This window comes from Malaclemys terrapin, chromosome 18 (genome assembly GCF_027887155.1).
Source record: "Malaclemys terrapin pileata isolate rMalTer1 chromosome 18, rMalTer1.hap1, whole genome shotgun sequence".
NCBI classification, from domain to species: Eukaryota; Metazoa; Chordata; order Testudines; family Emydidae; genus Malaclemys; species Malaclemys terrapin.
In genome coordinates this window covers 21,280,412-21,300,433 of record NC_071522.1, presented here as the reverse complement: position 1 = coordinate 21,300,433, position 20,022 = coordinate 21,280,412, and the positions used below count along the sequence as shown (strand labels likewise).

Below are 20,022 nucleotides of genomic sequence, written 5' to 3'. Positions count from 1 at the left end.
ATGAAACCACGTTAACTGGGACAACTTTAAGTGAGCCAGTGTGGGTGCGGTGCATGTGTTTTTGGGGGTGGGGACGCATGGGGGAGTCTGTGGTTTGTGGGTGCAAGTGTACGTGCGGATGTGTGTACACGTGCTGTGGGCATACATTTGCATGCGTGTGGGCCTGTGTGCACACAGAAGTATCTATGGTGTGTGCGTGTGCATCCATGCACAGGCATGTGTGTGCAGACACGTGTATGAATACGTGTGAGGGTGGTTGTGCACAGGCCCCTCTGAGCACCGGCACACACGTCCGATGGCTGACAGCTCTGATAGTTCTTACGGCTGCGTCGCAATCTTGATTTCCTGGGCATGGCCTGTCCCCTGGGGCTGGCAGCCCGGAGAGCCCTGGCCCTGCTGCTCTCACAGGAGCAAGACGCCAGCACTTAAAGCCCAGTCGTGAACCCAGCTGCATCCCACGCAAGGCAGTAAGGGGGCTACCTGCATCGCCAAAGCCTATCCGGGGTGGGAGAGCTGCTCCCGCTGGGGGCTACTGCTCCTTCCGTGCCAGGGAGTGGGCAGATGGGGTGAAGCCAAGACCAGGTTGGAGCAGGGACAAAATCACTGTCTGGTCCTGGCCCTGCTCCTAGGACAGTACAGCCACACGCTGCTCCTACCTGGGGGCTGGATGGCAGGGCCGTCCCCACTGCCGCTCCCATCTGAGGAACTCAAAGCACTTTACCATTTTCTCCATTTCACAGACGGGTCAACGGAGGCACAGAGCAGTCCCAAGGGAAGAGCTGGGAACAGACTGGAGGTGACCTGGCTCCCAGCCACGCACTCTCTCCATTAGATCACACTGCCTCCGAATCAGTGGGGCTGCAGGATCAGAGCACGGATGAGGCGGGATGCCACACGAGCCAACTGGGGATGACGCTGGACTCTCTGTAATATGCTCCCAAGGACACAGCACCTGCACGGCTCATTTAGACCGGCGGCTGCTTGGGGCAGGAAGTGTCTCGTCCCGTGTCTGTGCAGGGCCCTGTGACGAGGGCTCCTAGTTGTTACGGCATGGACTATAACCATCACCTGCAATGCGAGTCTCCGTCACCTGTCGCCGCATCAACATTTTAATTTCATCTGGTAACGAACGGGATCTAAGCCCAGCCAGCTCTCTTATAACACATCCCTTCGTCACGCAGCCTCTGCCCCGTCTCATGTCACTCCTTGGTAACGTCGCACTGGGGCTTTTTAATATACTGCGGGCGTGTTTGATCTTCAGCAACAAATTTCCTCTCTCCGCTCCTCTGATAAAAGAAGAGATTAAATCTGGTTACCTGTGCAGATCGATTGCTGGCGGGATCCTACGCTGGCAGGCCCGCTTGGTAAAACCGTGACATCCATCCATGGCGATGGCATCTCTGGAAAATTACAACAACAAAATCCATTGCCTCCTACAACTCAGCCTTTCGTTGCATTGTAGGGTTGTCAGTGGCGCTCATGACTGTGGCATCTGAGCATCTCACCTCCTGGAAGGTAGGGAAGTAGTGTTAGCCTGGGGAAACTGAGGCACGAGGTGGGGAAGTGGTAATAAATATGTGCTGGAGTATTGCTGTCCTGAGTGCAGTGCTCTAACCACATGGCTACTTCTGGGGTCAGCCTTCGATCCTCCTGTCCCAGGAGTGCAGACTTCTGGCACCTGAACTAGGAAACGGAATCTCCGCAGCCAGTACGAGGCCAATGACACACAGCTGGTGAGTGCTACCCACAATAGCCAGCCCATTGCACGGTAATGCGTTTCTTCTGCAAACACACAGAATTGTTTGGGGATGGATCCTAGCTGCACAAGAAGAGCAAGTGGGCGGCGTGCAGGTGAGATGACCACAGATGCGTGATCGATGCAATTGACACACACACGTGTGCATTCCCCTTCCATGCTTGCTGCTGGTTCAAAGAATTCGGTGCTACGCGGACAGTTCGGCAAGCCGTTATATCACACTGTGGATTCGGAGCGCCTTCCCAAGAGCGACAAGGCAAGCGTCCCCCAGCCTCAGTGGTCCAGATGAGACGATACCTCAGCCTCCATGACCCATTCGGCTCCAGGCCTCTCCCCTGCCACTGGGTGGAAGAGCCACTGTTGGGGAATTGGCTGTTGGCCTGAGACCAACAAACTCATTCCACGAGACCACCACAGGCCAGATCTTCCAAGGAGAGCTTCTAAGAGAGACTTCCAGTTCACAAGGGCCGGCAGTGGGATGTGAGCACCTAACTCCTCTAGGACGGCCCATGCTTGGTGATCTCCAGGCACTTCCAGTCAGGGCAGGATTTGAACTGGGGTCCTAGAAGTAAACCCCATGGCTTAGCCCGCCTCCATTTGAGCATGACGGCTCGCTCTTGTCCAGCACCTTGAGTTTGCTTTCTCTTCTCCCCATTCCTTCTCTGCCAGCTGGAAGTGACTTTGACAAGTCCCAGCCTTTCACATAAATCACCTAGTGCAAAGCATGGATGATGCAGTTGACATTTAAATGAAGCATCTTCTTTTGACCTTGCTTGCATCATCTTATGCTAAAATAACCATCATTTATCTCCGGTGCCTCGTCACCCTGGTGGCATAAGTGGAAATGCACCCAACAGGGGTGTAGGGCTCTGTAAATATCCAGTGATGGGGTCCAGTCATTCCTGGGAGAACAGGGATTGCAGATGGCTGCTCTCTCTCACCCGGGACCCCTCCACCTGCCAAAGCAGAAGACATAAATAAAATCCAAATAGGGCAAATATACTAATTTCTCTAAGGGGGTGAAAAAAACAGGCGGCAATGCCAAGAAACTGCCAGAAATGCTCCAAAGAGAGACGCTGCACCCAGACACAAAACTTAAAAAGCCCTAATCAATCAAAGCTAGACTATTCCCTGCGCTGGGAAACAGACAGCAGGGAACACAAGCAAATCTCACTGCATGTCACATGTCCAAAGCACCCTGCAAGCACCGAGTCGTTAACCCACAGAGCCCCGCTCTTTGAGAGCATCAGCCACATTTTACAGATGGGGAAACGGAGGCATGGGGCAGTGAGGTGACTTGCCCAAGGTCTCCCAGCTAGTCAGTAGCAGAGTCAGGAATAGAAAGAGACTCTTCCCAGGGGAAGGAGAATGTACCAGCTGAGAACCAGCAGGGAGTGTCTGTCTCTCACTTCCAGCATGGCCAACACCAAGGCTTCCAAAATCATGAGATTGGCTTAGAAACCACGAGACTTTCTAAAACCACTGCCGCCGGGTGGCTGTTATTCGCATTTTGCTTTGGATCCCTTCAGATTCACTCAGGTTTTCAAGGGTTTCTCCATGTCTCCAAGAGCTAGAAACTTACTTGGTCTTTTGAGAGAAAGCTGAGATTCCCACAGACTCACAAGACTCCGGGAGCTGGGGCTTTAAGGAAACCAGCCAATATCATGAGAAACTGTGAGAAAATCGTGAGAGTCGGCACCACGCTGTTTCCTTGACAGTCTGATTGGGGCGAATGAGCAAACGGTAAAAACAAGCCCAGAGAAATAACCTTGACTTCGTTCCAACATGAACAGGGTAAGAGTGAGTAGTGAGGTAAGCAACTGGACCCCAAAGTGCCTGCTTCAGAGCCAGGCCATATTAAAAATGATTTTTTGCCTCTTCTTCCTCACTTAGAATGGTTATTTCTTATTCACTGGATGAATAATTTTCCTTGAATTTGAGGGGACAACAGCCATTTTCTGTCTGCTTTTGCATGCACCACTCAGAGAGGCAGCACGGACCAATGGATAGAGCACTGGACTGGGTACTGTTCCTGGCGCCGCCTGCTGGGTGACCTTGGGCAAGTCACTTCACCGCTCTGTGCCTCAGTTTCCACTCCTACCCCTTTGTGTGCCTTGTCTATTTAGACTGGAAGCACTACAGGGCAGGGACTGTCTCTCCCTATGAGTATGTGCACCACCCAGCACTGCGAGGGCCCCAATCTCAGTTGGGGTCTGTGCAGCGCCTGGCACAGTGGGGCCCTGATCTCAGCTATGCCAACTGCGTGCTACTGTCATTTTTATTATTCATATTTCCACACAGAACAGCAAGGGGTTCCCCCACGGGGCACGATTCCCGTCTGTTAGCCCGAAGGTAGCCAAAAATGTGACCCGCCGCCGGCCAAATGCAGCCCTCAGACGCCTGGTCTCATCTTCCATACAGACCTGCAGCTGTAGAGACCACAGATCCCAGCATGCCATGGTTCACCTTGAGCCACACGTGGCTCGGCCTCGTTGCATGCTGGGATCTGCCGTCTCCATCACCGGCACTTCCAGGCTGAGCAAATTGCAGCAATGCTGATTTAAGCCAGTTAGGTGCGGCCCGTGGCCTCCTGGAGAAAAGCCAAGGTAGCCACGTCCAGGTGGCCACGTTTCCCTTTGACCTGAGTGCCCCTCCCCTAAGCCCGATCGCGTATTTCAGCAGGCACGTCCAACTTGGCAGCGTCTCCAGGCAGCTGCATGAGGCACCAGGAGAAAGTTCGACCCAGAATCCTTTGCTCCATCTCTCCTCGCTGGTCCCTCCTCACTCCTTAATCCATCAGCCAACTTGGCTAGCAAAGGCTGTGTCGAGGAAGTAATAACAGAGCCATTAATTTATTACCATTTCGCTCCAACTGCGTGTGGCAAGGATCACGCGGGCTTTTCCGCTTTGGCTCCAGCTGGGCCTTGGAAATATATGTCTCTTGAGCCGTGGCGGGCAAAGGAGCACAACAGGGGTCTCCGTCTCTGCTGTCTAAGATCTCTGAGCACAAGGCGTAGAGGTGGGAGAGAGACGTTGCTGATGCACTGTTCTCCCAGGGCCGGGGGATCACATTGGCAGGCGGAACAGGGGAGGTCACTCCTGTGCGCAGAGGAGGGCGTGTTGGGAGGGGTGTGTGCCGGGAGAGTGGGGGGTGGCATTTAGATTAGGTGCCACGGCTAGGTATTGGTGACCAGGGGTCGGGGAGATGTCTGTGTGGGTTGTGTAGGGGTGTTTAGACAGAAGTTTTGTAGTTGTTAGTATTTATTTTGTGTATAACAGTAGCTCTCACAGGCCCCAAAGAAGCCATGGCTCCATTGTGAAAAGAGCTCCACAGCCACGGAGACAGATTGCCACTGCAGCTCGGGGCCGGATTCCCCAGGGCTCAGCGCCCGCGATCGGGGCCGGGTTCCCCGGGGCTCAGCGCCCGCGATCGGGGCCGGGTTCCCCGGGGCTCAGCGCCCGCGATCGGGGCCGGGTTCCCCGGGGCTCAGCGCCCGCGATCGGGGCCGGATCCCCCGGGGCTCAGCGCCCGCGATCGGGGCCGGGTTCCCCAAGGCTCAGCGCCCGCGATCGGGGCCGGGTTCCCCAAGGCTCAGCGCCCGCGATCGGGGCCGGGTTCCCCAGGGCTCAGCGCCCGCGATCGGGGCCCGATTCCCCAGGGCTCAGCGCCCGCGATCGGGGCCGGATTCCCCAGGACTCAGCGCCCGCGATCGCGGCCGGATTCCCCAGGGCTCAGCGCCCGCGATCGGGACCGGATTCCCCAGGGCTCAGCGCCCGCGATCGGGGCCGGATTCCCCAGGGCTCAGCGCCCGCGATCGCGGCCGGATTCCCCAGGGCTCAGCGCCCGCGATCGCGGCCGGATTCCCCAGGGCTCAGCGCCCGCGATCGGGACCGGATTCCCCAGGGCTCAGCGCCCGCGATCGCGGCCGGATTCCCCAGGGCTCAGCGCCCGCGATCGGGACCGGATTCCCCAGGGCTCAGCGCCCGCGATCGGGGCCGGATTTCCCAGGGCTCGGCGCCCGCGATCGGGGCCGGGTTCCCCAGGGCTCGGCGCCCGCGATCGGGGCCGGGTTCCCCAGGGCTCGGCGCCCGCGATCGGGGCCGGGTTCCCCAGGGCTCGGCGCCCGCGATCGGGGCCGGATTCCCCAGGGCTCGGCGCCCGCAATCGGGGCCGGGTTCCCCAGGGCTCAGCGCCCATGATCGGGGTCAGATTCCCCAGGGCTCAGCGCCCGCGATCGGGGCCGGATTTGCCAAACAGTCCAGCTCCGTACAGGTTACGCCACTTCGAAGCTCTGGCCACCTGTTTTGGTGTCTAAATGAAAATTCTGTCCCTACAGCAGGGAACGGTCTCTGCCCGAAGGAGCCTACAGCCGGGTAAGACATGAGTGGTGGGGAAGGTTAATGACTAGGGGCAGGGCAAGGAACAGAATCTGAGCATGGCTTTTCATGGAGCCGTAGATTGTAGGGCCAGAATTGACCACTGTGATCATTAGTCTGACCTCCAGGATAACACAGGCTGGACAATTCCAGCATCGGGCACAGAACTTCTGTCTGAGCTCCAGCACATCTCTTGCCAGCGACTCCAGCCTGGCTGTAAAGACCCAAGTGATGGCGGGTGCAGCAGCTCCCTAGCTCAGTTGTGCCTTGCCACCACCTGTACAATTGCGCCTTATTTCTAGTCTGAATTTGTCCAGTTTCGGCATCTGGATTTTGTTGGGCCTTTGTCCCATTATCAGAAATCTTCTCCCCAGGTCAGAACCCATCCACGACGGTCAAGTCACCTATTCAGCTCCTCTTGGATAGACTAACTCAAGTAGCTGTGTGCACAACGGGGACTAACTGTGTGCACAACGGGGACTAACTGTGTGCACAAATCAGACTGTGTGCACAACTCTCCTGCTGCCAGCCCTCAGACTTGACTTCTGGAGTCTCCTGGTCCTGTGGTGCAGACTAGAACTAGGGCAAAGGATTGGCACAGCAGGTGGGCCACCTTTTCCAACCCCGCCCCCGGTCCTGAGCCTGTGCCCGGTTCACTGGACAGGCAAACCCAGAACATGACGGGCCGGGGGTGGGGATGACTGTCGGGCTCTGCGCAAGAGAAGCCCAGGCCTGACAGTGGCAGGTCAGCAGAAAGCAGAGCTCTGTGGACGTGCCTGAGGAGGGGAGGCCCAGCACGAGAGGATGAAGGGGGCTGCAGGTCAGGATCGAGGTGCATTGGCAGAGTGGTGAGGGGAGCCCAGGGTTGGAATAGCAGGGGTCACGCCGGAGGAACATCGACAGAGCTGTGTGTGCGGGCACCGAAGCCTGGAATAGCAGGGGATTGTGGGCCAGGATTGAGGAGTATTCTCGGACCCAGTTCCCAGCAGTGGATGACAAGACCTCCCTCCACAGCAGGGTAGGGCCAGAGGTGAGGCCTGCTGGCTGACTTCGGCTGAGTCATTTCCCTTTGGGTTTCCCCTCCTACCCTCTGCCTGTCTATTCTATGCCAACGGTGAGCTCTTAGGGGGCAGGGAGTGTCTCTCCCCCGTGTATGTGCAGCCCCTAGCACAATTGGGCCCTGCTCTTGGAAGGTGCTACCTTCATGGTAACAAGCAAGGTTATGAGTTCAATCCTTGAGAGGGGCCACTTAGGGATCTGGGGCAAAATCAGTACTTGGTCCTGCTAGTGAAGGCAGGGGGCTGGACATGATGACCTTTCAAGGTCCCTTCCAGCTCTAGGAGATGGGATATCTCCATTAATAATCATTATTATAACCCCAGCTGGGCAGGAGTCATGGGCTCCTAATGCCACAGGGCATTTATACACACCTCTCAATGCACCAGGGCATGGGAAGGGAAGATGTATGCACCCCCACCATGCCTGTACACACCCCTGCACATGTGAGCACACACACACACACAATGCACCACAAGGTGGTCTCCTCTCCAGCCACCCCATTTCAAGGCCTTTTGTCATTGCGGCCCAACAATACACAAAAATGAGGGTGGGTGTGACCAGTGCCATTGGACACAATGCTAGATCCTTGGGTTTGGCTGAGCTATGCTTTGCACAGGACCCAAGCGCAGAGGCAGAGATGGCGTCACGCCGACCCCTGACCCTGGAGGCCCAACCTAGGGGAGTCTTAGGGCAGCTCTAACGGTAGCCAGCTGCTCACGGTCCCTGGGGATTGTTTGGCCGATCCAGGATCATGGGGTCACCCAGCAAAGCCCTCCAGACACCCCCCCTCTCATCTCCTACACCAGCAACCAGGGGCATCCAGCCAGCTCCAGCAGCCAGCCCCCCCCAGCCCTTTGCAAAGCGGCTAGAACCGGGCCCTAGCTGCCCATGTGGCCTGTGTAGCGCCTGGGCGGCCTACAAACAGCGGGGCCAGAGACCAATCCCATGGGAAGAAACAAGGCACAAGCCAGAATGAGCCTGTCCGATGAAGGCAAAGCCTTCCCGCGGGGTGGGGGGATCCCAGCTGTTCTACTCCACCCCTGGAGGGCGCGAGCGAGTGCACGGCGTGGGGAAGGCGCCGAGGGGCCCATGCACGGTCTGCAGCCTGCCCCCGCCTCTCCGTTGGGTGCCGCTGGAGTTGCAGCAGGGAGGACATGCCCCGCAGTGCTCCGGGGCCCGTGCACACAATGGCAGCTATCCCCCCCCCCCCCCCCCGAAATGTGTGTGTGTGTGGGGGGGGGGTAAATGCCCTGCAGCGCCCGGGGCCCTGCACACGGTGCATCCTCCGCGCGGGCAGCAGCCCCGTTGCAGACCCCGGGGAGCGGGCGGCTCGCCTGCCTCGCGCCCCGGGCTTTGCAACGCAGCCCGGCGCGCGCCGGGGCTGGGATCGCAGCGCGGAGACCTGGAGACAGGGGGGGAGGCGGCTCCGGGGAAACCACGTGATCGGGGAAACCTGGCGGGGAGGGGGGAGCGGGGAGATGCGGGGGGGGGGGGGGGGGTGTTGCTCTGCCGTTGAATCGCCTCGCAGGCTCCGGAGAGCGGCTCGTCCTCGCCGTGGAGCTGCCGGAGAGCGGATCCGGAGGTTGCAACTGCTGGGGGCCCCTCCCTGAGCCCCCCCTTTGCATTGGGGGAATCGCCCCCCCCCCGCATCGCCTCGCCTGCACCGCACACACCAGCTGCCGCCCGCTTTGCACCGCCACCGCCGCGGCTCCCGCGCCCCGAGGGACGGACCCGCCCGGGGCGAGCTTTGGATTTTGCATCGCCGGGAAAGTTGGAGCGCGGCGGGCAGCGCGCGCATTGCGGGGCAGGGGGCTGCCGGGGGGGCCCAGCGATTCCCCCCCCGCCCCTGCGGAGCCCGGCGCTGCCTCCCCGCACCGCGGCCGGGGGAGGCGCAGGAGGACCGAGGACCGGGCGGAGAGCGGGGCTTGCCCGGCTCGCTCCGCCGGAGGCTGCCGCCCGCCTCCCCAAACTTCGCCCCGGAACTTCGCCAGGCCGGATGGATCCATGAGCGGCGTCGGCTGCTTGCTCCTGGCCGCGGGCTCGGCTCGGCGAGCTCGGAGCCCGCCGGGGCGCACGGGCGGAGTTCGCCTCCTGGCACTGGAATAAACCCCCGGAGATTTCGCTGTTCCGGCCGGGGGGGCACCTAGCAGATCGGGGGTGGGGGGGATACACGTGCCCGCTCCTCTCGGACCCTCCTGCCTGTGGGGGTGGAGGTGCCCCCTTTGCTAAGTGGGTCCCGCTCCTCCTGCGGTAGGGCTTTGCACCCTTGGGTGCCCGGGGCTCAGGGCGCCCTGCGGGGGTGGGAGGGAGGCGCAGGGGGGTGGTGAGAGGAGCCCAGGGCAGTAGCCGCCCGTGGTGGCCCCTTCCCCCCTGAGCTGGGTGCCCCGGCCGGACCGCACGTGCCTGGATTTGTTTGTTCCCCACCGCGGGGGTGGATCCCGCACCTCGCACCGCACCGACCGCCATGGCCCCGGGACCCGCCGCCCTGCTCTGCTGCCTCGGCGCGCTGCTGGCCCACGGTAAGAGCTCGCCCGCGCGGGGTCGGCGGGGTGGGGGCTCTCCGTGCGCCCGGCACCCTCCCGGTTCACCCAGTGCCAGGGAAAGGGGCTTCCTGCACCCCCTGTCCGCCCTCCCCCGAGCTCTGCTGCACCCGTCTGTGCCTCCCTGCACCCCCTGATCTCCCTTCCTTCCAGCTCCCCGAATCCCACTGCCCCTCCACTCCTCCGCTGCACCCCGCTGTGCCTCCCTGCACCCCCTGATCTCCCTCCCTTCCAGCCCCCCTGAACCCCACTGCCCCTCCACTCCTCTGCTGCACCCCTCAAAGCCTCCTTGCACCCCCTTTCCTGCAGTTCCCCGCCCATCCTTCCTCCAGCCCCCCGAGCCCCACTGCCCCTCCACTCATCCGCTGCACCCCTCTGTGCCTTCCTGCACCGCCTTCCCTGCACCTCCTGATCTCCCTTCCTTCCAGCTCCCCGAACCCCACTGCCCCTCCTCTCCTCCGCTGCACCCCTCTGTGCCTTCCTGCACCCCCTTCCCTACACCCCCCTGCCCGCCCTCCCCTCCAGCCCCCCGAACCCGGCTGCCTCTCCACTCCGCCGCTGCACCCCGCTGTGCCTCCCTGCACCCCCTGATCTCCCTCCCTTCCAGCCCCCCGAGCCCCACTGCCCCTCCTCTCCTCCGCTGCACCCCTCTATGCCTCCCTGCACCCCCTTCCCTGCACCCCCTACCTGTCCTTCCCTCCAGCCCCCGAACCCCACTGCCCCTTCCAATCCTCCGCCGTCCCCCGCGCCCCCCTGGTTAGGGGAAGGGGCTGCTTTCATTCCGCTCTGCCCCCGCCCCCAGCCTGTTGCCCCCATCCCTGCCCCTCGCTCCGCCTCGTCCCATCTCCTCCTGCCCCCCAGGGAAAGGGCAAGGATTAGAGTTGAGCCCGGACTTAATAAAATGACAGATTGCGCCTCTAATGTGGGGCTCCCAGGGCTACACGGAGGTGGAGGGAGAGGGGGGGGGTTAAAAATATATATAAACTGTCCATGTCTCCTGCTTTCTTAATACAGCGATGGATTTAGGATAAAGATCAAAGTCTTTATCTGCTATTATCTCACAGCTTTATCCAACAGACCAATGCAATCAAATGCACAATTTTTGCAGCCAGGGCTGACCATGCCCGGGCTTGGGCTGGTAGCTAAGCGATGTTGCTCCCGGTTTGGGGGTGTGTGTGTGTGTGTGTGTGTGTGTGTGTGTGACTGATTGTTGGCTTTTTTCTGTTTTTTTTTTTTTTGATACCTCGTGCCTCTAGATGTCTGTCCCCTCTCCCCCTCCTCCCCCTTTCTGCAGTCTTATGAAAAAACCTCTTAGTTGTTCACTTTCCCTGAGTTGCATTCAAATCGCTCCCTTAACCCTATAATTTATTGAAGCTGTGTGCATGACATGCTGTGAAATCATTTGCTGCCATTAGGGATTAGGGTACCTGCTGGTGTGGTGCCCTTTTGCTGAGCAAGGTAACAGGCAACAGGGGAGTGGCTGGCTGTGCTATTGGGAGGTGCTGAACACCCCCCCCCCCCCGGTTTAGTTTGGTTTGGTAAGGATGCGGTGGGTGCAGGCAACTCCCGGTGCAAGGGCTGTTCTCCCTGCTGCGGTTTTGGGTGGGTGGAAGGGCTGGATTTATTTATTAGCGCTGTTATTATTAGCCTGGCTAATGTAGGGCCCCAGGGCACAGCACTGTCTGGAGGACGCGTGCTCCGCGCCCACGCTTCCAGGGCACCCTGGATGGTCGCTGCCATGCTCATCAGGTCGCTCTTTGGCCATAATGGCCCCCCTCCCCACCAGCCCCCGACTCGTGGAATGAAATTGTGCCCTGAGAGCCTTTCCCCGCCGTTTATGAACGGTGTCCCTGGAGCCCTGGCTCGCCGAGGTGCCCGCTGCTTGTGCCTGGCAAGCAGGGAAGGAGTCGGTGCTGACAAAACGGGGTTCAGAGGTGCCTTTGTGGTGCACTTGAGGCTCTAGGAGTTGTTGACTAATGGAAAAGGGACTTAAAAAAACCCAGCTTTAGTGGAAACACTCCCCCCCCCCCCACTTCTCTGTTCCACTAGAAGGCAGGGATGCTGATTATAAATAAGCAGATATTTCAACAACTTCTTTGAACCAAGTCAATTAGTAGAAATAAACAAAGGGACTAGATGCTTTAACCAGCTGTGCCGAGTGTTCTCGCCGTCCTTTCCCTACAGAGCCGTACAAATCCTTCATGTGCAGAACAAGGGTTTATCCTGGGTGCTGAGAGCAGTAACTTTATTTAGCATCCCTTAAGTGCCTTGAATGCTTTCCCCATTGTCTTCCAGACAAGTTGCTTGTAAGTTTTATTTCCCCGGCTGTGTTTTGCTTGGCTGAGTCTTGATCTTTAGGAACAACAGGTAACAGTGTTTGCAATCCACGTGATTGACAGCTGGCAGGCTTGTGAGTCGGGGAAGATATGGTCTGGTTTTTTTCCCCTACTGCTTTATCAGATTTGGGTGTCTGGATAATCATTTTTCCAAAAGGTGGTGAGGACAATCAGGTGTCACATTTGTTGGTGGTTGGACGGTAGCAATACAGGGAAACTCATTATAAAAGCGATGAATAATAAATTGTTATGTAGGATTAAAAGGCTCCAAACGGAAGCGACATATTCCCTGTCTTTAGCCACGTTTCCAGTCAGCACGCTGTCTCTTTCCCTTGATTGCGAGCAGATGGTGAGTTAGAACTGATGACCCGAAAACCTGGGCAAAAACTTCAGCTGTGGGCAGGTAATAAGGAATGTGGACCCAACACATATTGGCGATGCTAATTAATGTCTGTGGCAGTGATTTGAAGATGGGGAAAGTGGTGTTGGGTAATTAATCTACCTTGAAATTTAAAGCTGGGATTGTAGTCTGATTTCGCATGCTCCTTCTTTAGTAAGATGTGTCTCGAAGAATAAGCTCTGGGTTTTGTTTGTTGTTACTGCATATAGAGAGAGCTTGAAAAAAACCCAAGCCAAACCCTCTGTTGGTGTAGATCGGTGCAGGGCCATTGAAGTCAGTGGAGTTGTGCCAGTTTACGCCAGCAGAGAATTTGGCCTCCAGTCTGTAGCTCTGAGGAGCAGGCTGCTAAATGCACTGCAGTCATTAGATATGCATCTACTTGATAGGCAGGAGAAGGGAAGGGGCCGTGTGGGAAAAAGGACTTCTTCCCCATCCCATTCAAGGTTGCATTGTGTCATGTTATGTGAGCACAGGTACCAGGCGCTGAGGATGGGCGGTATCTCATAGGGGTGAGCCCATGGAAATCAGTTGGAAAGTCCCCATTTGGCTTCGGCGTCAGACCTTTGTAGAGCACAGATTACCACGGATGTCACTGAGCATCACCTGCACTCCTTCCACAAGCCAATAAAGGTCAGGTCACAGCATCGCTTCCGAGCTTTAGGCATTTATTGTTTGACAAAAGTTAATACCTACAGAAATCCCCGCTTCCCCCAAGTCCCTGGTGCAAGCGCTGGAGAACCAGAAAGTCCAACTGATTAGAAACAATGAGTGAAACCCCCGTTCCTCAGGCCAAACCCTGTGAAGTGCAAGGTAAACAAACAGCATCAAAGGTGAAAAACAACCTCAGTGTTTTTAAGGTCCACGGGGGTTCTTTGTAACTGAGGTCAGGAATTTCAGTGGCGAGTCTGTGTATATTTGGTGTCTCTTCATATATGAGCAGCGTAATAATAAGCTTTATCTGATCGATCTGTGTATCCGTCAGCACCTAACACTGCGGTATCTGAGCATCTCGACAATCAAAATGTGGGGCTTTCAGCCAACCTGCTTGCCCCCTAAAATGTCCCACAGTAAAAGCAGGAAGTTGGGAACATTAGAACCAGGCGATACCATTAAACCCTGACCTGCGAAGTGCGGGGCAGGTCCCACACGTAGGGGCTGAGGACATGGGATGGGATGCAGAGCGGAGCATCCCTGCTCGAGGGAGGGACGTGTGAGCACAGTGTCTCGGCCGGCAGTGATCAGGGGCCATGGTTGACCTGTATGGAGGGCGAAGTCTTTTGTAACCTCGCTAGGCAAGTCCTGGAATAGCCCTTGTTGCTGCTGTTGGGTGGGTGTCTGCACTGCACGGTGTGCACAGGCCCTGCATGCCCGGCAGCGGAGGAGGGTGTGTTGCTCTGGTGCTGGGAAATCCAGTTGCCAGCATTGATAGGACATGGAAATCGTCACACTGCATCCCTAGAGCAGTTGGTCTAGATGGGGGGCTAGCAGTAGATCGGATCCTAGCCCCCAGGGTTCAGCCTTGCCAAGCTGTCGGGAAAGCTCCCAGCCTGGGTGCTAAGCCTACTTACCGTGCCGCGATGGTAAACGAGCCGGCCACGTTTTAAGAGCCTGTTAAAATTGCTCAGCCCCGGTGTGCAGGCTGGGAGGATTTTCCAAGCCGCACGTGAGCCTTGGCCTTCTGCCCCCGACTTTCATTACCAGACAGCATTGCGCCTCCTTCACCTGCCTGCAACCCGGCCTCTTTCCAAGGGGGTGCAGCAAACTCCCTGCGACCAGACATGCTGACACACAGGTGCACTAAGCAAACCTATTTGTCCAGCAACGCCTCACTGGTAGAGCCTGCTCTGGGCCCCCAGGGTATGCGGAGACCCCCATCCACTTCACCAGACTGCGAATCGGGCCTTCCGTGACTTGCAATACGTCGGAAGCTGCCAGGGTCCGATCCTGCACCAGTGGGAGGGGTGCCATGCGCAGGATCGGGGCCCACCTGCTGTCTAGAGTGCTGAGTTGCCTTGTGAGTCGTTGCCCAGTCGTGCTTTGTCTTCTGATGGACAAATGAAGGTCTTAGCACCTGCACTGGCTTTTGGCTTCCGGCGAGCTGGGGAATGCAGGTGCCGAATGCTCGTAATTTATAAGCCCTTTCTCGCCAATTACTTGCATTTGCTGCCAAGGTCAGTTTGCGGCTAATCAGGGCCCTTCTCCTCTCTTCCTTTTTTAATTTAATGCCTTAGTAACAACTTGACACCCTTCCCCCCTCCCTACTCTGCAGCCTTTGAACAATTTGGCTTTGATAAGCAAATGGGCTGTTTTGAGACCGGCTTTCGCAAATGTCTTACCACAGAGCCAGCAGCCCTGGAGACCCTGGGTAAGATCAGCTCTTTGTGTCTCCATCCAGAACAAGGGTTTGGAGTGAGGCCATGTGGCTGCAAACCCCGGAGGTGCGGGAGTCGGAGGGGTAAAGCTGCCCAAACCATTTAAAGGAAGCTGAAAAGCCCAGGAAAGCCTTGTTCAATGGGGAGCTGTAGGAATCCTGGAAGGTGTCGTTGGCTTGGCAGGATTGGGGCCCGGCTCTAGGAGAACGTGGAGGTCAAAAGAGCACAGAGATGAGTTGTCTCAAAGGGGGCGGAACCCCCTGAACGTGTGATGAGATCATTGGTGAAGTGTGGGGTACTTAGCCACTATGGGGCAATCCCTGGCCTCTCCATTGACTAATACTGTGCACTGACACGGAAGGGAGTGTTGGACTGGGAGTGAGGACTCTTTTCCCATCTGCCAGTGACTCGCTGCGTGACCAGTCACTTGGCGGTCGTGTGCCTCAGTTTCCCCCTTTGTAATATCTACCCACCTCTGGAGACTGCCCGAGCTGAAAGGCGCAGGACGCAGAGGAATTATTCCTAGCGCCTGACGTGTAGCTAAACGCAGCCCAGGATTTCAGCTTCTGTTACTGCCACTCGCCTGCCCTCAGGAGAGCAAGTAAATGATAAAACATTTAAGGTTGCAGCAGTCCTACGAAAGGTAACTAATTAGAGCAAAGTGATTCCAGCATAATACATACTCTGGCCCTGTTTGGCTCCCGTCTTGCTTGGCACTGCCGCTCCATTGTGTCTGGGGCCCTCTGGTGGAGGTTTTATTGGTGTTTCAGAGACTCTGTATTGATCAGAGCCCCGGCGTCAATCGATGGAGCCAGATACATGAAGGCTGCTTAGTGCCAGAGGGGGTGGGGTCTGCCATGGAGGGCACCCTTCATCCCCAGCAGTCTCCTCCTTCACTGGGGCCGTGGGCGGGAGCAAGGGAGAGGGTCCGGCTGGGGTGCGTTAAATGCTCCACCCTTTATTTCATTATCTGTTAGCTCGGCGGGCAGAGGCTATCCAAGTATGGGAAGTCAACAGGTGGTGCAGCCCGATGGAGAGCAGGTGGGACTCTCTTCCTCCAGGACTGGAGAACGGGGAGGGTGGCTGTGACCCCTCGACACCTGGCTGTGACCCCCCCTCGGGCTGTTGGAAGAGCAGCAGCTCCCCCAGGCTGAGGGCCCTTGCTCTGTCCCCGCTCCTCCGCCCCATACTCTGGCGGGGGTGGTGGCCGATCTCTTTGCTCTCCCCCTCCCGACTCAGTCGCGCTGTGTGGGGAGGGTGTGGGCCCAGTGCCAGTGTGGGTTGGATGTCGTCCTAGCCCTGTGGGCACACAGGCAGCAGCATGCCTGGCAGACCGTCCCAGGGTAGGTTTAAGTCCATGCCACAGACTGGTGCATCCCCCTTGGCTGCCAATTCTGGGGGCCTCGTAAACCAGCTCTGCTTGTCATGAGTTATCCACAGACTCCCATGCCTGGGGCCATCGTCCCAGCAAGCTGCTACTGGGCTGGGTGTGTGGGGAGGTGTTGGGTTTGATTCCCTATTTGCAACCCCAGGGCCTCATCAGAAGCCCCAGCGGTGCCGTTGGGCTTCGGCTTGGCCCCGTGGCTCCGGTCCTGGCTTTGATCTAGCAGGGTGCTGGCGTGGCCTGCGTGAAATAACCTAACCTGCTGGTTTTGCCAAGCGGGAGCATTGTAGAGCAGGGGCTGTCAGTGGCCACTGCTCTCCTCGAATGGAAACAGCCCCCATATTTCACCCCCCCCTGCAGCTTGCCTTTAAGACATTACACGTCCCTCCTCCCTACTTCAGTTTCCTGCCTCCCGAGAGCATTTCGGAGCAGGGGAGCCGATTTAGAGCCTGGCCCGTTAGAAAAGGGGAGAGAGAATTGCATGGAGGTTGTTTGTAGGAGTCATTGGCTGGGAAAATGCACCTTTTCCTCTCCCAGATGCTACGAGCTGACAGTGCTGCTGACTGCACGGAGCAGCACCGTGAATTTTTAAGACCAGTAGATGGAGATATGCTATAAACTTGGTGGCTGGCTGCCGAAATCAGCTTGATTTTTTTTTATTTCTATATTGATACCATCCCAGGCAGCTAATCTTTAGGAGCTGACAGTTTAGCATTAGTTACAGCACAAGGCAGAAATCTCCTCTGCGCACATACAGCCTCCGCTCTGCTGAAAGTTTCCAACCCCAGAAAGCCAGACGGATCAAGGTTAGGTGGCTGCTGCCGGCGTGCCTAACCCAGCAGCGCTGCGGATGCTGCCTATTTCCAGTAAAGGCATTTTCGTATACAGCTTGTTATGCACGAAGCGGTCAGGGGACATGTGCATCTATCATTAAGCAAACAAAGCATCCATCACTTGACACCAGCTAACAGGCATTTGCAGTCGGGTTTCAGAAAGCAGCGTTGGAACCCTGCACCTTTAGCACTTCAGCTAAAGGAGCTACTCTGTTACCCGGTAGCAGTAATAGGCTTTTATCCTCTCATGTGGACCAGTCACTAGGCAGGGACAAAGACTGTGCCAGTGGGGCTTACACCGGCCCAGTTTGATTGCCTTTCTGGTGGCTCCAGTGGGTGCTGGATCAGAGCCAGCGACAGCACATCTGCGTGATGAATGCCCTTGGAAACCTACGCCCATGTGCCAGTTCCCATTGACCTCCAGAGGGCTGATCCATCCACGCGGGGCCAAACAGCCCTTGCCCCCCATTCCCTGATCCGTGCTGGAAGGAACTGCAGGGAGGGGAGACAGGTCTCAGCTGGTGAGCAAACCCCTGAGACCTAGTGCTGGCAGTGCCAGGGGATGGGCAGGTTAGCCAGATGTGGGGCGGGGGCTAGGTTCAGTGGACCACGTGAGGCTTTTCAGGGCAGTCAGCAGGAGGCCCGTCTAGATAAGGGAGGGCTGTGGCGGAAGGAGCGTGGGAAGGATTCTAGTGGGGATGGATTGGAAGGAGGTGGGGGAGGGCGCTTGGCTGGCTGGGAGTGGGGGGGCAGCCCCATACTTGAGTGAGAGGGGGTGACAGCAAGGGGAGTGGAAGACCTGGAGAACAAGAGGGAACAGGAGAGGAGAGGAGGGGGGGATACAGGCGGTGTCTGGGGAGCGTGGGGAGCCTAGAGACAGTAGTCACCTATCCCGATGGCCGACACATGGAGACAGGGGTCCGTTCGCTGGTGTTAAATGCTGGATCGATCGTTTGCTCACATATGCCAGTGAGGTGATTGGCGTGTTCTTGGGTGTGTGCCCGTCTCTGTGTGCGTGCACGGACCTTGTGTGTGTCCATGCGTGTGCGCGCTGTGGCTGGAGGGGGACGATGGGTCAGCCTCCCGCACCACAGCTCAGAGGCGGCCGGTACCGCTTGGAAGGTCCTGGGAGGCCCGGAGGAGGGAGCTGGGTTCTGTTTACAGGGGTGGGTGCTTCTGTGACAGTGCACCTGGGTTTGGTAGGGGAGGGCTCAGCTGATGAGAGAAGCTGGGGGTGTTGCATGCGGTGGGGGGGCTAGGGCCGCCCTGAGAAGACTGTCAGGGATTGTGCCATGTAGGAGGAGGTCCCCAGGCTGGCGCTCTCCCCAGTGAGTGTGTCCCTGCTCCACTCCTGACCCTACAGCCTCGAAAATCCCTCTGATCTCCTGAAGCTTGGGCCCAAATTGACCAGTGGCAGGTGCGCAATGGTGTGTGCGTCTCTGCAGGGATTGCCACGGCGGGAGCTGGGCCAGCTGCCAGGACATCACCGCCATGCCCTTGGCTGCAGGAAGATCGCTGCGCTCTGCAGGGCAGAGAGCTCTCGGGAACGTGCGAGGCCAGTGGAGGGGACCAGTTCCCTGCTCCCCTTTGGCGTAAATCAGGAGGGACCCCACCAAAACCAGGGGAGTGATGCTCAGCTCAGCTGGGGACTGGAGTGAACAAAGCTCCCTGCCCACCCCATGTTAAATGGCAAGGCTGACAGGCGGCCGACCCTGCCCTAATCCAACCCTCTGGCCACGGAGGATCTGATTAGCCCCAAGGCGCCCCCTCCAGGCGGGGCTGGGGAATGGGGGGGGCTAATGATGACAATCCAGCAAACGTGCAAGCCAGTTCCTGCTGGTTCTCACCAGCCCGTCCCTTGTGAGGAGCCAGGTACCTTGGGCCGGGTGGGTTTGACTCAGGGCGGGTAGCGCCCCCAGCACGGTTGGCGGGTGACCCCGCTGCGTGTGGGATGCTGGCTCTGTGACTCTGCCCTCGTGGACCTGTTGAGTCGGCTGGCAGGGCCGGTGGGGGCAGGGGCGCCATCTCTGCCCACTGCAGGGGGCATTTAAAGCCAGTGCTGTAGCTCCAGCAGCCAGGGTTTGTCAGGCCGTGGGAAGGAGCAGGGTCACAGCTCCACTCCCTCTGGGCTGGCTTGATGCAGCTGGTGACACTCACATCTCCCCTCTTGGCACTCACAGGGGAGTGCAGGTTGGCATTGGGGACTCTCCCTGACTCCCCGGCACCCATGGGGGGAGGGTCACAATGTGACCCGTCAACAGCAAACACCATCTAGCTATTTATTAGGTGTATTACGGTAACACCCCTAATAGCCGCAGTCATCGACCAGCACCTCGCTGTACTGGGCGTGGTACATTGTTTATTAGGTGTATTACGGTAGCCGGTAACATCGCTAATTGTGGACCAGCATGACATTGTGCTAGGCACTGTACTTTCTTTATTAGGTGTATTACGGTAGCACCTAAGAGCTGCAGTCGGGACCCAGCACCCCATTCTGCGAGAACCCAGAACAAAGAGTCCCCGCCCCAGAGACCTTACAGCCCCCCTACTCCCCCTCCTGAGCCTGATTCTCCTCTGAATGCCACCATTGCTCCATCGGCCCTTGTGAAGCTGCTCCTGCTTTGTGCCAGATCACAGGGCGAGGGATGGGCCCCCCCATTGCCCTAGCGGGGGGGCTGGCGGCTGTGCAGCCCCCGTGCCGCCCAGGGCTGTTCCCGTTTGCCGGCGCCCGTCGTCAGAGCGACTCGGTGCAGAGAGCCCTGCCGGCGGAATGGTTTCATTAGCCGGGGAAACGGGCTGTGAAAGGGACGTGCTTTCCAATCCCGACATTTCAAACAAACGGAGGGTTTTAATAGGAGATTAATGATCCCCTCCCAAGCGCGGCTGTATTACCTTCTTAATGTTCAAATTGAAAAAACAAACCCAGAGCGCCGCTGCTCCCCGGGCTGCTAATTAATAACGGTAA

The 20,022-nt window shown here is 57.9% G+C and overlaps 1 protein-coding gene across 1 annotated transcript in view; it reads left to right on the top strand.

Moving 5' to 3' along the window:
• Positions 1-8,729: 8,729 nt before the first annotated feature.
• TMEM132E (transmembrane protein 132E) overlaps positions 8,730-20,022 on the top strand; it is a 228,321-nt gene continuing 217,028 nt past the window's right edge. Inside the window, exon 1 of the mRNA XM_054008790.1 lies at positions 8,730-9,711. Coding sequence (XP_053864765.1) covers positions 9,657-9,711 — 55 coding nt within the window. The 5' untranslated portion in view covers positions 8,730-9,656. The remainder of the gene's footprint in view (positions 9,712-20,022) is intronic.